Genomic DNA, 15,924 nt, shown 5'->3' on the forward strand with positions numbered 1-15,924 from the left:
AAGAATAAAACCATTTATAAATGCTATGCATTCATCAGTTTTATCTATAGTCATTTTATAATAATGTAAATGGTGGTAATATGACTTTTAAGTTGTGCTATATTTAAAAAAAATTCTACAAAATACATTACTGTCAAAATCTTTGAACAAAAATTGAGAGAAGACATTCATAAGCCACATCTACGAAAGGGACTTAGGTTCAAAATATACAAAAGAAATGAGAAAATTTAATAAGAAGAAAACAATAGCTTGGGTTACAAGCTAAAGTGGCAGACACCACTCATAAAGAGCTGCAGTGGACAAGTGAGCTCCCCGGAGACCGCCCAACCTTGTCTTCCTTGGCTGCATTTAGTGAGCTCACCTGAGGAATGGACCCAGAAACATCGTCCCAGAATTGCTACTGCTGTGTTTTCTCATGCTTGTCATTGCCACACTCCGCAGTTATGTGGCTCGGTGTGAGTGGATGCCGAGAGACCCTCACTGCCTGGTGGAATTACTTCCTGTGTGATAGCCTATCTTATTGGGCAAATTTCCTGAAGGTCAACAAGAAGATGAACTTTCACAAATTAATGCTGTGTAGATAAATTAATGAATTTACAGATATCCTGACTTGATTTAAATAATTTCAGAAAGAGAGTTTAAGGACCTGCTTTTAGTTATTTTTCCAGAAAAAGTAATAAAGTTCAAGTCAAGAATACAATATGCCCCCTCTTCAGAGAATAGCCAGTAAAGGCTGCATAACAAGGAATACAATATATACATATATTACATTGAGAAGAGAAACAGACTTAGGACAAATCTGTGATCAAGGAAAAACATGCATTCTAGGTCAGGTCCAAGAATGAAGCCATAGGTGTGCACTATGATAAAAAGAGCAAGGCCATGTGACACTGCTGCTTTGAACTTATAATGACCATATATGTTGAAACACTGCTTTTAACTTGCTATGGACATCCTCTGTAACTGCCTTTTTGTGTAACATTTTATTGCTGGGGTAATTTTATAAAGGACTTTTATCTAAGAAGGTATAAAAAGGCCAGAGAGAACAAAACTAAAGTGTGGCAGTTGGGGTTTTGCTCCAACACCAAATGAATATATATATGTACAATATGTATATATGTATATCTGTCAGTCTGTCTAGATGTATGCACATATATAAATATGTAGATATATGTATATAAGTATGCATGTACACTTGTGAAATTGATGGTTGGGCCTGGCCAAGTGTGTGTGTGCATGATTTTCTCTTTCTTCTCTTTCTTGCCAGCCTCTTAAGAGGTAAGAAATTTCAGAGCTTCTTGCCATGCATTTTTTTATTAGATATTTTCTTTATTTACATGTAAATTTCTCCTTTCTCAGTTTCCCATCCAAAAAACAAACAAACAAACAAACAAAAACAACAAGAACAAACCCCTGTTGCCTCCCCCTTCCCCATGCCTGCCACCCCACCCTCTCCCACTTATTGGCCCTGGCATTCGCCTACACTGGGGCACAGAACCTTCACAGGGCCAAGGTCCTCTCCTCCTATTGATGATCAAATTTGCAATCCTCTACTATACACATGCTGCCAGAACAATCAGATCCCTCCATGTGCAGTCCTTGGTTGATGGTTGAGACCCTGGGAGCTCTGAGGGTGCTAGTTAGTTCATATTGTTGTTCGTCCTAAGGGGCTGAAAGCCCTTCAGCTCTGTAGGTCCTTTCTGTAACTCCTACACTGGGGACCGTGTACTCAGTTCAATGGATGGCTGTGAGCCTCTACATCTGTATTAGTCAGGTACTGTCAGAGCCTCTCAGGAGATAGCTATATTTAGGCTGGCTTGTCCTTCCTTCAGTCTCTGCTCCATAGTTAATCTCTGCAACTCCTTCTGTGGGTATTTGGTTCCCCCTTTTAAGAAGGAGGGAAGTGTCCACCTTTTGGTCTTCCTTCTTCTTGAGTTCCTTGTGGTTTGTGGGTTGTTCTTCCTGTATTCCAAACTTCTGGGCTAATAACCACTTATCAGAGAGTGCATACCATGTGTGTTCTTTTGTGACTGGGTTACCTCACTTAGGATGATATTCTCCAGATCCATCCATTTGCCTAAGAATTTCATAAATTTATCTTGCCATGCATTTTTGGCAGGCCTAGAAAATTAAGTTCTGCCACCTGTGTTGACCCTGTCTATTGCCCACCACTTCAGCGGGGTCCAGAGGGTAACAGTGCTATCAGCGCAGATCCCAATTGCCAACACCATATTTGCTGTCTTCCTCAGTGACCTGGATGCTGGGCAGACCTGAGAACTATGGCACTAAAGATCTTATAAAGTTATTAAACTAGAGCATGTTTTTTTATTATTTCAAATATTCAGCATATCATTGGGTCAGATACATATGATATCTGCTCCTGTAGCTAATATCAAAAGATCTAAAAGACATACCATAAAGGCATCATTAGTATGTGTGTCAAAAAATACTGAGCCACATACACATCATGAGGAACCTCAAATAAAGGCATTAGTAAGGTATCATTGTGTATCCACTAGTCAGATAAAGACTGACAATGCAAAGACTAAGAGCAATGCAGACTAGGAAGAATTCTTACATGGTGATTGAGAATAGAAAATAGTAACCCTACACTGAAGTGCCCTCTGAATGTTTCTTGCACAGGTAAATACAACTTTACACGTGATCCAGCAATCACATTCCCAGCTATTTACCTAGTTAAACTGAAAGGTTGTATCAATACAGGAACCTCTGTAATGTCTCTGGCAGGATGTTCATGAAAATGAAAGAAACTGAAACTGGGCAAAATGTTCTTTGATAAATCACTAAATATTATTCAGCAATAAAAAGCAATATGCTATGGAACTTCAAAGACATGAGGAATGCTAATAGGTATGGAAGAAGTCAGTCTGAAAGGGCCATATGCTGTGTGATTTATCTTTTTTTATTCTTTTTTTAATTGGATATTTTCTTTATTTACAAATCAAATGTTATCCCCTTTCCTAGTCCCTCCCCTGGAAACCCCTTATACCATTCCCCTTCCCCCTGCTTCTATGAGGGTGTTCCCCCAGCCACCCTCCCAATCCCACCTCCCTGCCCTCAAATTCCCCTACACTGGGGCATCCATTGAGCCTTCACAGGACCAAGGGCCTCTCCTCCAATTGATGCCTGACAAGGCCATCCTCTGCTACATGTGTAGCTGGAGCCATGGGTCCCTCATTTGTACTTCTTGGATGGTGGCTTAGTCCCTGGGAGTTCTGGGGGTGTATGGTTGGTTGATATTGTTGTTCTTCCTATGTGGTTGCAAACCCCTTCAACTCCTTCAGTCCTTTCTCTAACTCCACCATTGGGGACCTCATGCTCAGTCCAGTGGTTGACTAAGAGCAACCACCTTTGTATTTGTCAGGCACTGGAAAAGCCTCTCAGGAGACAGATATACCAGGCTCCTGTCAATAAGTACTTCTTGGCATCCACAATAGTTTCTGTGTTTGGTGACTGTATATGGGATGGATCCCCAGGTGGGACAGTCATTGGATGGCTGGATGGCCTTTCATTCAGTCTCTGCTCTACTCTTTGTCTCTGTATTTGCTCATGTGAGTATTTTTTGTTCCCCTTTCTAGGAAGGACTGAAGCATCCACTCTTTGGTCTTCCTTCTTCTTGAGCTTCGTGTGGCCTGTGCATTTTATCTTGGGTATTCAGAGTTTCTGGACTAACATCCACTTATCAGTGAGTACATACCATGTGTGTTCTTTTGTGATTGGGTTACCTCACTCAGGATGATATTTTCTAGTTTCATCCATTTATCTAAGAATTTAATGAAGCCATTGTTTTTAATAGCTGAGTAGTACATCCATTGTGTAAATGTACCACATTTTCTGTATCCATTCCTCTGTTGAAGGACATCTGGGTTTTTCCAGTTTCTGGATCTTATAAATAAGGCTGCTATGAACACACTGGAGCATGTGTCCTTGTTATATGTTGGAGTATCTTTTGGGTATATGCCCAGAAGTGGTGTAGCTGGGTCCTTGGGAAGTACTGTGTCTAATTTTCTGAGGAACCACCAGACTGATTTCCAGAGTGGTTGTACCAGTCTGCACTCCCACCAACAATGGAAGAATGTACCTTTCTCCACATCCTCGCCAGCATTTGCTGTCACCTGAGTTTTTTATCCTAGCCATTCTGACTGGTGTGAGGTGAAATCTCAGGGTTGTTTTGGTTTGCATTTCCCTGATGACTAAAGATGTTGAACATTTCTTTAGGTGCTTCTTGACTGTGTGATTTCAATGGCATCGATGTGGAAAGATAAACCAAAAGGACAGCAAAGAGCTACAATCTGGCAGGGCATGTACAGCAAAGAGAAGTATGGGGATGTGCAGGCCTGAGAGTCCATGCTGACCTAATCTGCAATAGGATAATCCATGTCATGCAATTGTCTCCACACTTGGAAAGTTCAAAACCAAAAGTGAACCTTAATAAAAACTATGAACTTTCATTTAGGTAGAGCAATAATATTATAATATTAATTGCAATATATTACAATAACACATGATGGTTAAAAGAAAACGGGGCAGGAAACCAGCTCTGCACATGAGAGCAATGAGCTCAGTCACTCATTTCATAAAAATGTTCTAAAGTACAAAGTCTACTAATTTCAAAAAACTGACATTTTCATTATAGAAGACCCAAAAGTACAATACAAAAAACAAAAAAACCAAAAAACAAAACAAAACATAACATAACAAAACAAAACAAAACAAAACAAAAAACCCAAAATCAGTAAAAAAGGCCTGGGTGATTTCCCTAACAAATCTCAGAAAGCATTTAGGAAACATGTCAAGTGACTCTACCTCTTCCATCAAACATGGGAGTAATGACTATTTTCTCCTTGTTTTATGAGTCCTGCATTATGTTGACAGTCAAACCAGATGATTATAAAAGAAAGTACAAACACTCTTCAAAAATTAAAGTAGTCTGCCATATTACCAAATACAGAAAAATATGTAATTGCCATTGACAAAGAATAAATTGTTTACAAAGTGACAACACTCATTTACAATAAGACAGACTTAATTCCCAGCAGTGCAAAATAAAACAAAGATATAAGCATTAACAACAAAGACAATTTGCCTTAAGTCACATAATACATGGAAGTTTCCTTAACCTGCAAAAAGACCACATCGATAGTCAACCTTGTACCTAATGTTACAGAAACTGAACCTTTTGCTGTAAGATATGGTGTGTCACTACTGTACTGCATCAGAGCAGCATCAAACAGACTTGTCAGGCTTCTCTAAAGAGAAAAACCCAAAGTAATCAAGGCACACAGATGGAAAGCGAGAGTCTGTATATCTCCCAAGGCAGATGACATTCACTAGCAATGATTCTCGATCCTGTTCAGGGAATTTGACAATCAATGTTTAGAGACATTGATGGTTGTTACAATTTAGTTTGGGAAGGATCCTTCTGACATCTAAGGGCCAAGAGTAATGGTAACCATTTGGCAGTCTAGCATGTGACAACCTACCCACCTTGTACCCCACAAAAGAAAATTACCTAGCCCAAATACACATACAGCTAATGTTATAGTACATTGTTCTATGATCTATCTGATATTGTGTCAAAACTCCCATATGCGTGCAATGGTGTTTTTAGATGAATAAATGGGTGAATGAATGAATAAATGAATGAGTGAATGAATGAATGATGAATGAAAAAATGAATGAATAAATGAATGAATAATGCTGTGTAGAACCTCCATTCTCACTGTGGAGAATTGTCTCTGGTGTATGATGATGGAATGGGGTTTTAAATGGCCAGTATTTAAGGATGTATCTTAAATACTGCATCTCAGTGTCAGTGTGCTACAAGTGAGAGCTTGGGCACTGTCCCAGTACTGAAAAAAAAAATAACCAAATAAAAACTAATACTCCGAGTACCAGACACTCTATGTATGCTTTCCTATATTCTTCTGATTTTTATAGATTGAATAGACCCAGTACCATATCTTATTAAAGTCACACTAGTGATCTGGTTCTCCCAGAGCTCTGTGCCAAGGCACTGCAGACTTGAGATAGTTCTCCTGTCTCCTTGTGTCCTTTAAGGCATTGACGGTGTTGAGACAGACTCCAGCAAAGTCACAGGTTAAACGGTGCTTGATAAATTCTTCAGCTAAAGAGTCCTTATATTATTGAGAAAGTAATGAATCAATATTCAAATCCTACCCTCCAAGTTCTCATTTTGTGCTCTAATTCCTACCTTTCACTTCCTCACAGATATCTGGATGCAGTAATGCTAGCGTCCTTTGTACATTCATGCTTTTCATGGCTTTAAAAGCAGGAAATAATATGTCAATGAACTTAGAAACCATAACCACGTTGTCCTCCACATCACAGTAATCAGACATATGCTGCCGGTCCATATACTCTTGCAAACTGTTGAAACCCAAAGTATAATCTAAGATTATTATGAGCTAAACGCGTAAGAGCTATGTCTAAAAATTTTACGTTAATGAATGACTTAGAATTTAATAATATAAAACAATGCTTCTTTCTGCCCCAAACATTATCACTCTGAATTTAACTCCCACTGTTTCCAAAGCCCTTTGGCATCCCCGAATCCCTTTTGTTTTCGTTCTATCTTACCTTAAAACTTGAAACTAAATGACATCATAACCTTGCATAGGAGTAGAACACTTGAGTAGCATGCAGAAGGTTCTGGGTTCGGGGCCCAGCAATACAACAGCAAAACAAAGCCTAAAGTTATCTAAAAATATGCTACCTAAAAATATGGAGGAACCAGAAACCATGAGAAAATCCCAGAGTTTACATGGAAAGGGGAAATATCTCGGCACTTCAGACAGACAATGCAATCGCACTGGGACACAGAGCAGCAGCAGCCCTAGCCACAAGGCCTTCAGGCTCAAATATCAAAATCAGGTGTGTCCTGAGAGACTTTCATATCAAAGTCTGGCTCTTGGTCTTTAGCTGAGTAGAAGTCCCACACAGTAACACATAAAGCCAACATTCTGAAAACTGCTTGCTCATTTTGAAATATTCAAAAATGGATTAATAAAATATATATTTATTTTGTCACCAGTAATTTTATACCAGTAAATTTCTTAAAGAAAACAGAGAGCCTAGGAGTCTAAAGGAAATGGTTGGTGTGGGAGAATGGGCAGGGCTGGCTGAGGCAATGTGCGGTTCTGATATACTCCCTAAGCCTGAGAGAATGAGGCCAGATTGGATGCCAGGCATAGAAAAGGAAGCAAGGAAGTTATGGCCTTTCTAATTTTCTTATCATAAACATTCAAGGAAATCTCTCCTTTTCTGAATTTATAATATTCTAGGTTGACGAAAAGGAAACTTGTACCTATAGAAAAACATTAGGTTTTGAGCCATCTGGGCATCATATGCCATCACCTTATAACACATTTTATGTGATAAAGGGCTTGTCTTAGCTACCTGTCCCGTTTCTTCATCGTCACAGACGCGAACCTAACGTGAGGCTCTTCCAGAACCTTGAGTTCTTCTTCTTCTGCCTCATTCTGAGGCAGAGTTTCCTCCTCCTCTGAGTCTTCTCCTTGAGATATAATGAGCACACAGCTTAGGCCATTTGTCATAGTGAATACAAACTCTTCAAAGTCAGGCTACAAAAGAAAAGGAGAAACTTTCCCTCAGGCTCCTGATGCATTTGCATTTCAATAACAGCCACTGTGAAAAACCAAACCAAACAAACAAACAAAAAACAGTGAAATCTTTCCTTTTGTGGTCATCAGTAATGTTCTGCTGTCCTTATAAACCTTCTTCTTGCAGTGGCATTTTTGCACAGTAGACATTTACAAGCAGGCGAAAATGACTTTAAATACAGTGTAGCACAACTACTTTCCAACATCAGGATGGTGTCAGTTCACCTACAGGACTGTTTTCAGCAGCCCATAACTCTTAGAAGTGAAGTCTTGCACTGCATCATAGTTCAGGGGCCCCAAACTTAGAGAAATCTGACTCCCTCTCCCTCTCAGCTGCTGTCATTGCCAATAGCTTCTAAACTAAAGGTGGGGCTTTGTGCCCTCCTCTCATCTCTATGCTCAAACTTTGTCTGGCTTCAGCTTGAGCAGGTCTTATGCATGGTGCCACAGTCAAACTTGGCTTTTTTTGTTTTTCTTTTTCTTTTTCTTTTTCTTTTTCTCTTTTCTCCTTGCTTTTTTTTCTTGATTTTATTTTACTTTATTTGTCTTTTTAAAAGGAACACAAAATTGGGAGGGTTGGGAAACTGAGGCAAATGTGGAAGGAGTTGGGAGAAAAGGAGGAAATGATTAAATATATTGTACAAAATCCTCAAAGAACTAACACACACATGACACAGAGAGAAAGTAGAGCCAGAAACAAACAGAGACAGGGAGAAACAAAGACAGAGATTTTTGATGCTCAATCCCAAAGTTTTTAAATCAGTAGTTGTCACAGTTGGATCCAATGTCTTCCAGTGGCCACGTACTAAAGACTTGGTCACCAACATGTGATTGCTACCAAAAGCAATGAAACACTTAGGTGGAAAGGTGTACAATCACTGGGTATGACCTTGAAACAGTTGTCAGGACCCTGACATTTCCTCTCTACCACTGTTTCATGACTTCAGGAAACAAGCAGCTTTAGTTAACCGTGATCTCCTGAATATGATGTTCTGTCTCAACACTGACACCAAGGTTATGTCCCCAGGCCACTATAGAATGAAATGTCTCAGATCATGAACCAAAATGAAATTCTCTTCCTTACAGTTGACAGGCAAGCAAAACAGCTTCCAGTAACATGCCTAGGGTGGCATTTCATGAAAGTACACATATATAGGGGACATAACTAGCAAAATTCTACACATACACACACACACACACACACACACACACACAGAGAGAGAGAGAGAGAGAGAGAGAGAGAGAGAGAGAGAGACTGGGATAACTAGAGTACTAGATCAGTTTAAAAGTGCTGACTAATAGAACTTTCCCTATGGATAACATATTTCAAACTCCCTAATAATATCCCTAGATATGGCTATCGAGCACCTGAAACGTGCATAGCATAAATAAGACTTCAATTTTTAAATGTGATTTAGTTTGAATGAATTTAAATTCAAATAGCCTCATGTATTTACTGTCCATCATACTGAAAGAGTGTTTTTTGAAGATAGGTCTCCTGATTTCCAAGTCACACACCCACTTTAAAATTTTTTTGAAACATTATACCATCTTCTTCCAAGAATAAAATTTGCTGGAGTGCAACCTTAGAGAGATGATTCAGATGAAGAGTGGATTAAAGAATCCCTACATACCAGATGTACATACATGCATACTCCCTAGATATCCATATTTTTAAAACTTCAAAGATTTCACAATATTTTTATTAGAGTGCACTGCCTCGAAATTTTAAATGCTAATGTAAAATAAAATAAGGGAAGTAAAATAAAAGCACAATTCAAAAAACCATATATACATATATATACATATATATGTATATGCATACCATATATACATATATGCATACATATACATATATACACACATATACATATATACACACTTATAGCCAAGGCTGAAAATTGATAGGAGAAGACTGGCTAATCACCTCCAGAGAACATAGCAGAAAGGAGTCTTCAACAAAACAAACCATTGAAATCTTGCCAGATATTACTGTTTCCGCTGGAGATGTCCCCAGAGATGTCATCTTTGGCATCATCAATTTTTGGGCATCTTCAAGACACCAAAATTTAGAATTATTAGTTTTCTACTCTATAATGGAAATCTAAATTTATATCAATCACTGTAGTTCAGTGTGTGTGTGTGTGCGTGCGTGTGTGTGTGTGTGTGTGTGTGTGTGTGTGTGTGTAAATATGTACACACTGTATTTTTAAAAGCTTCTTACCTGGTCTGCTATATGAATGTAGAATTCCCTCACTACCTCTTCAGGGAGAATCATGTTGTCCTGTGCTTCTATGACAAAGCCTTCTTTGGTTATCTTCAATTCAGGTCAGATCAGAAGCAAACATGACAAAGGAAAACACGTAAAACAAATTAGAGCTATTTTCTTAAGAAGTCATTAAACTACCTAGATTTTAATATTTTCAGGTCACAAGAAAATCCATATGGTTTGAAATGGCTCAGAAATGCATAAAAGGTATCCTTTGATACTCCCTAGATATTCGTATTTTTAAAACTTCAAAGATTTCACAACTTTTTATTAGAGTGGACTGCCTCAACATTTGAAATGCTAACATAAAAGAATGAGGAAAATAAAAGCATAGTTCCAAAAATGCTATAAAGTTATATATTCATATATATGAATATATTAGAGTATATATATACTTTCTGAGTTATCCATAACATAGAAATTTAAAAATACTTCTTAACTACCCTCAACATTGCTTTAGCTTCTTTTGTCCCCATGTTTCCATTTTTGGAGGCTAACTCAAGTGAACACTAGATTTCACAATCCGTTGTCTCCAGGAAACATACCTCACCAGTAAAGACATCTACAGATTGAGAATCAAATGATGAGAAACGATCTATCAAGCAAGCAGAAACTGAAAACAACTTGACATAGAAATCTAGATATCTGATAAGGTATATGTCAAACCAAAATTAGTCAGAATAGATTTCTTAAAGGCGTTATGTAACTAAGATGGCCAGTAATAAATATGTATTACCAAATGCTCAGCCACAAATATTATGGAGCACACACTAATGGAGTTCAAAGGTCAGTTTGAACATGATATAAGTGACTTCAGCACCCCATGCTATATTTCAGATTCCTCATCCAATTTGAAAATCAACAATGTAACCTCAAAGTAAACATATATGTAACAGACAAATACAAAATATTCCATTTGAAGACACAAAACACATTATTTTCAGCAGTTCATGGAACTGTATCTAAATATAACACATTCTAAGCCATAAATCAAGACATAAAATATTTTAAAAGAAGCTCTCTGTATTTTATCTGATTATGGTCCCATTAAAATAAAAACTCATAACTTGAAAACTACATAATTTCATTGAGATTAAACAATGCACCCTTGAACGTTAGTGAATCATCAAACCAATCAAGCAAGGAATTGGAAACTAATATGATGAAAAGAAAATGTACTAACTCATTTGGGATATCACCAGGACATGTGTAGGAGGAAACTTTGTAGCTATGAATTTGCACATGACAAGTAACTGATGCAGGGGAAAAAAAGAAGTATCTGAGACTTCTCAAGAGAATAACTCACAGTTGTACCTCAAGCATAATCTTAGTGTTGTTAGTAAGAAGTAATAAGGATCATCTTAGATATTAAAGACTGAAACAGCAATCTGTAGAGTCAATCAAACAAAGATTCAGTTCTTTGATAAGATGGGAAAACATCTTGTTAAAATAATTAAGAGAAAGAAGACCTAAGTTAGTAAATAAGAGATGGTAATGGGGGAATTTAACACAGAGAAAGATTAGTAAGTACTTTGAAAATTTATGTTTTAAAAAAGGGGAAAATTTAGAAGAAATTATTAACCTTCTATGTATGTGTCATGGTTTGAATATGCTTGGCCCAGGAAGTGGCAATGTTAGGAGGTGTGGCCTTTGGGAGGAAGTATGTCACTGTGGGGGTAGGCTTGGCAAACCTCCTCCTAGCTGCCGGGAAGCTAGTCTTCTGCTTGCCTTTGGAACAAGATGGAGAATCTTTAGCTCCTTCAGCCCTATGCTTCTTGCCTTGATGATAATGACTGAACCTCTGAACCCATAAGTCAGCCCCAATTAAATGTTATATTTACAAGAGTTGTCTTGGTTATGGTGTCTCTTCACAGCAATGGAAACCCTAACTAAGACACTATTTATTACCTGCAAAACTTCAATCAAGAAGACACAAAGAACTTAGATGGAGCTATAAGTAAGTAATGTTGAAGCAGGAATACACAAACTTTCAAAAATACAGTTCACATCCAGATGAATTCACTGTTAATTTCTGCCAAACCTTTAAAGAAGAGCAAATACTAATGTTCCTCAAACTAGTCCATAAAATAGAAAAGAAAGGAGTTATTTGTAAAATCACTCTCTGAAGCCTGCATTACCCCGATACCAAAGCAGGATAAAGACAGAACACAGAAACAAGCCCGTATATCAATTTCCCTAGTGAACATAAACAAAAAATGCTCAACCAAAGTCTTGTAAACAGAATTCAAAAATATTTTATGAAAACATACTTCATAATCAAGTTGATTTCACTGGGGAATACAAATTTTATTTTATGGAGTGTGTAATTGAGCACATAAACAGAATAAAAGCTAGACATGATCACTTCAATCAGAGCAGAGAAGGTTTTGGCAAAGTTGAAAATCCTTTAGTAAGAAAAGCCCCGAAAAAAACTAAAGATTGAAGGAGCACATCCAAGCATAATAAGGATGAGCTTACAGCCAACAGTATGCCAGCCACAGAAAGTAAAAACATCACCTCTACACTCTGGAATGATACAAGAATATCTCTCCTCTGTAGTGCTAGATATCTACAGCTAGAAAGAAGACAGGAGAAAGAAACAAAAGGAATACAAATAGGAAGGAAGCCATGTAAATAATGTGACACTATACTTAAACAACCTTGTGTACTCTACCAGAAAGTTAAGAGGTGACAAACTTCAGCACAGACATAGTGTGCAAAATCAACATAAAAAACAGTGTTGTTTTACACTGATGACAAACACCAAAAAAATCAGGGGAAATATTGTTACCATCACCTTTCTTTACTTTGTATGATGATGGTTTGTCTCTGTATTTTCTATTGTTAATTCTGTACTGACGGAGAGCAGAGAGCATAGTGCTGGTAGGATTTTGATATAGTTATTTCTATAGCCCACCGCTGGGTTTTCTATTTTGTAAATATTCACACTTCCTTGCCTGCCTAAGGTAATTCAGAGACGTATCAGAGGTTGTCTTGCTGCTGATTGGTCTGATTGGTTGTAATGAAGAGCTGATGGCAAAGCAACTTGGGCAGGAAGTACTTGCGAGACTTAAGGGCAGAGGAGAGTGCCCTTAAGGCATGAGAGGCAAACAGATGTGAGAGATTTGAAGCAGACGCAGAAGGGAAGGGAGACTAGAGTGGAGCAGAGAGATAAAGAGCTAGCTACATGGCAGAGAAGTTAAGATAAGTTTAGATGAACTAGCTTAGAGTCTGCCCCAGTGAAAGGCCTAAAACTTTAAATTATATAAAAGTCTCTGTGTCCTATTGAACCTCGGTGGTATCCATGAAAGTCCCCCAATATTTGACACACCAAAGTGTGGCAGGAAATCCAAGCTTAGGCCCTAGATTGGGCCAAAGGTTCCAGACATGGGAGACAGACTAGAGTCCCCAGGTACAGTAGCAGTTGTTGGATGGTTTCCTAGAGACCTCACACTGAGGGGACTGGGAAGCAGCTTTGTCCACAGCTGCCAGGTAGCTAGCTGCACTCGGGTGCTGAAGCAACCGTCCTTCAGACACCACGGTCTCTGTCTCTGGCAGGTTGAAGTATGTTGCCTGCAGAACTGCTGGCTGCTGCTCTCTAGAGGCAAAGGTGGCCGGCGGGGACTGGAAACCAGATCTAGATAACACAAGCAACCTTGCTGGAACTCATAGCGACTCTGGCAAATGCTAGCAAACCTCTGAACTGGCAATGTGTGCACAAACGTGCAGTTAGCAGAGGAGAGAGTTTAGAGATACGTAAATATGGAAATAAATATTAAGTTTAAAAGAAGTAAAGGAAAAATAGGTAGAATCATTTTGATTCTGAAGAGAGGAAAGAAACTGACTATAAACAGTCCTAGAAAATAGTTAATTAAATAATAAGGTGAAGTGCCTGATGGAGATAGTTACAGATTAAAGAAAAAAAATATGTTTGTGTTAAAATATGGAAAACACTAAGGCAGAGAGCATTTGAACCTCATATAGTTTTGTTTTGACTATCAGCCTGGAAATGATTATAATTTGTTCAGTAATAGTTATAATTTTTTATATCCCCTCTAAGACCAAAATAAAGCAGACTCAGACAAGGAAAGGACTAAGAGATGGAATGCTAGATTAAAGGGGATAGAACAAAACTTCTAGAATCTTTAAATCAGGTTTTCTCATAGGTCAGAAAAGTCTCATCTACAGCCTACACCGCCACCTTGTGGTGAGATTGTAGGATAGCTGTCTAGGCCCATTAGAAAGTCCACAATGATTTTTTTCCAGTTACAGTAAGAGAATAGCTCCAGATGAGATAAATCCACAAGGTTATGAAGAATTTGGGTGGAAGCCCATAATAGTTCTATACCAAAAAAAATTAAAGAAGGCAATAATGGCCTATGGAATACATTCTCCTTATATGAAGCAGATACTTAATAACTGGGCCAGACAGAACCAGAACCATAGAACTCCAAAAGATTGGAAAGATTTAATGTCAGCAATCTAAAAGATAGTTCTCAACCCCAGTGGCTAACATGGTGGAAAGAAGAGACTTCAGCTATGGAGAAATGTAATTGGACTAGAGGCATTAATGTTGTCAAGGATCACGTGCTAGGTGAAGGTCAATCTGCTGAATTAAGAGTGCAAATTATGTGTTTAATGATGTCACTTAGAGCAATGTCATATAGTAGATTTAAATGCTTGTGATAAGGTTGAACAATAGGGAAAACAATATGTGTCATTTACAAATATATTCCAAGGTTCAGACGAATCTTTTACTGACTTTTTACAAAGACTAAATTCATCTCTAAATAGAGCAATATAATATCCAAATACTACAGAAACTTTATTAGAGTTTTTAGCTTTTGAGAATTCTAATGCTGAGTGAAAAAAGCTATTAGACCCTAAAAGGCAAGAATTGCACCTATTTATGAATGGATTCAAACTACTGTAGACATTACAATTCAGTTATGATAAGACAGGTAAAAGGTATAAGAACTCAGAATGTCCAATACCTTGGCTATGGAAAACCAGGTTGTTTCCTAAAGTACTGTAGACAAACAGTTCTTAAATATACAATTTTCTCTAACTCAAATTCAGGGAGAAAGCTTCCTGGGATATGTAAGAGATGTGGAAGGAGTAGACTTCCTTCTATGAACACACAGGTATACAAAGGAACTCTTTATTGTTGGAAAACATCCTAAGGAAGTTTTGTCAGGACTTTTGCTCAGGTCCTGACAAAAAAACAACATTAGCTATTCATCCCATGTCAACCAAGGAGAGACTGTGCTAGAGAACAACTAAAAAAATTAATGTCTGACAAGAAAAGCAGCATTAAACAGAAATAGAGCAGTTCAAATAGATAGAACAAGATATTCTGAAGATTCTAGAAAACAGCTATTTTGGCAAACTACTGTAAATTACCAGAGTCCAAAGTTGAAATTACTATTAGATGAAATTGAGACTTAAGGTCTAGTGGATACTAAAACAGATATAACAATAATTCCACAAGATTCTTGGAATCCAACTTTCAAAAGGTATCAACACAGCTCATATTGATTGAGACATTGATTCAGGAAAAACAAAGGTCTAAAATGGAGTAAATGTATAAGATGAGAAGGTCAGATAGGAAGGTTAAGACTGTATGTGGGAGGCACCGGCCCCACCAGTCGCAGGGGAGTTGCAGGGCAGCAAGGGCAGGATCCTCTCAGCTTCCTAGTCACAGAGGTGGATCAGCATCCTTCTCTGCCCCTTCCCTGCAAGTGGAGGGCCTACCTGCAGGGAGCGCCTTAACCCAGAGATTTGGGTGAGATCCGCCATTTTCTCTCCGGTGAGTTTCTAAGACGGGAACAGCCAGCCAGGAGGCACAGGCCCCACGAGTCTCAGGGGACTTGCAAGGTGGCAGGGACAGGACAAGCTCTAGTCAGAGACATTAAGAACATCCAACACCAAAAATCTAGAGATGGCGAAAGGCAAATGCAAGAATCCTACCAACAGAAACCAAGACTACTT

The 15,924-nt window shown here is 38.2% G+C and overlaps 1 protein-coding gene across 5 annotated transcripts in view; it reads right to left on the minus strand.

Moving 5' to 3' along the window:
- The window catches only part of Nme8 (NME/NM23 family member 8), a 79,102-nt gene that overhangs the window by 46,479 nt on the left and 16,699 nt on the right, over positions 1-15,924 (minus strand). For all 5 annotated transcript variants that reach the window (XR_004115203.1, XM_031359035.1, XM_031359036.1 and 2 more), the window contains 3 exons: positions 9,889-9,981; positions 7,441-7,625; positions 6,236-6,411 (listed from right to left, as the gene is read on the minus strand). Coding sequence is in view for 4 of the 5 variants with exons in the window: in XM_031359035.1 (XP_031214895.1) it covers positions 6,236-6,411; positions 7,441-7,625; positions 9,889-9,981 (454 nt within the window). In the remaining variant the exon portion in view is untranslated. The remainder of the gene's footprint in view (positions 1-6,235; positions 6,412-7,440; positions 7,626-9,888; positions 9,982-15,924) is intronic.

The sequence above is a fragment of the Mastomys coucha genome, unplaced genomic scaffold (assembly GCF_008632895.1).
Source record: "Mastomys coucha isolate ucsf_1 unplaced genomic scaffold, UCSF_Mcou_1 pScaffold7, whole genome shotgun sequence".
Classification (NCBI taxonomy): domain Eukaryota; kingdom Metazoa; phylum Chordata; class Mammalia; order Rodentia; family Muridae; genus Mastomys; species Mastomys coucha.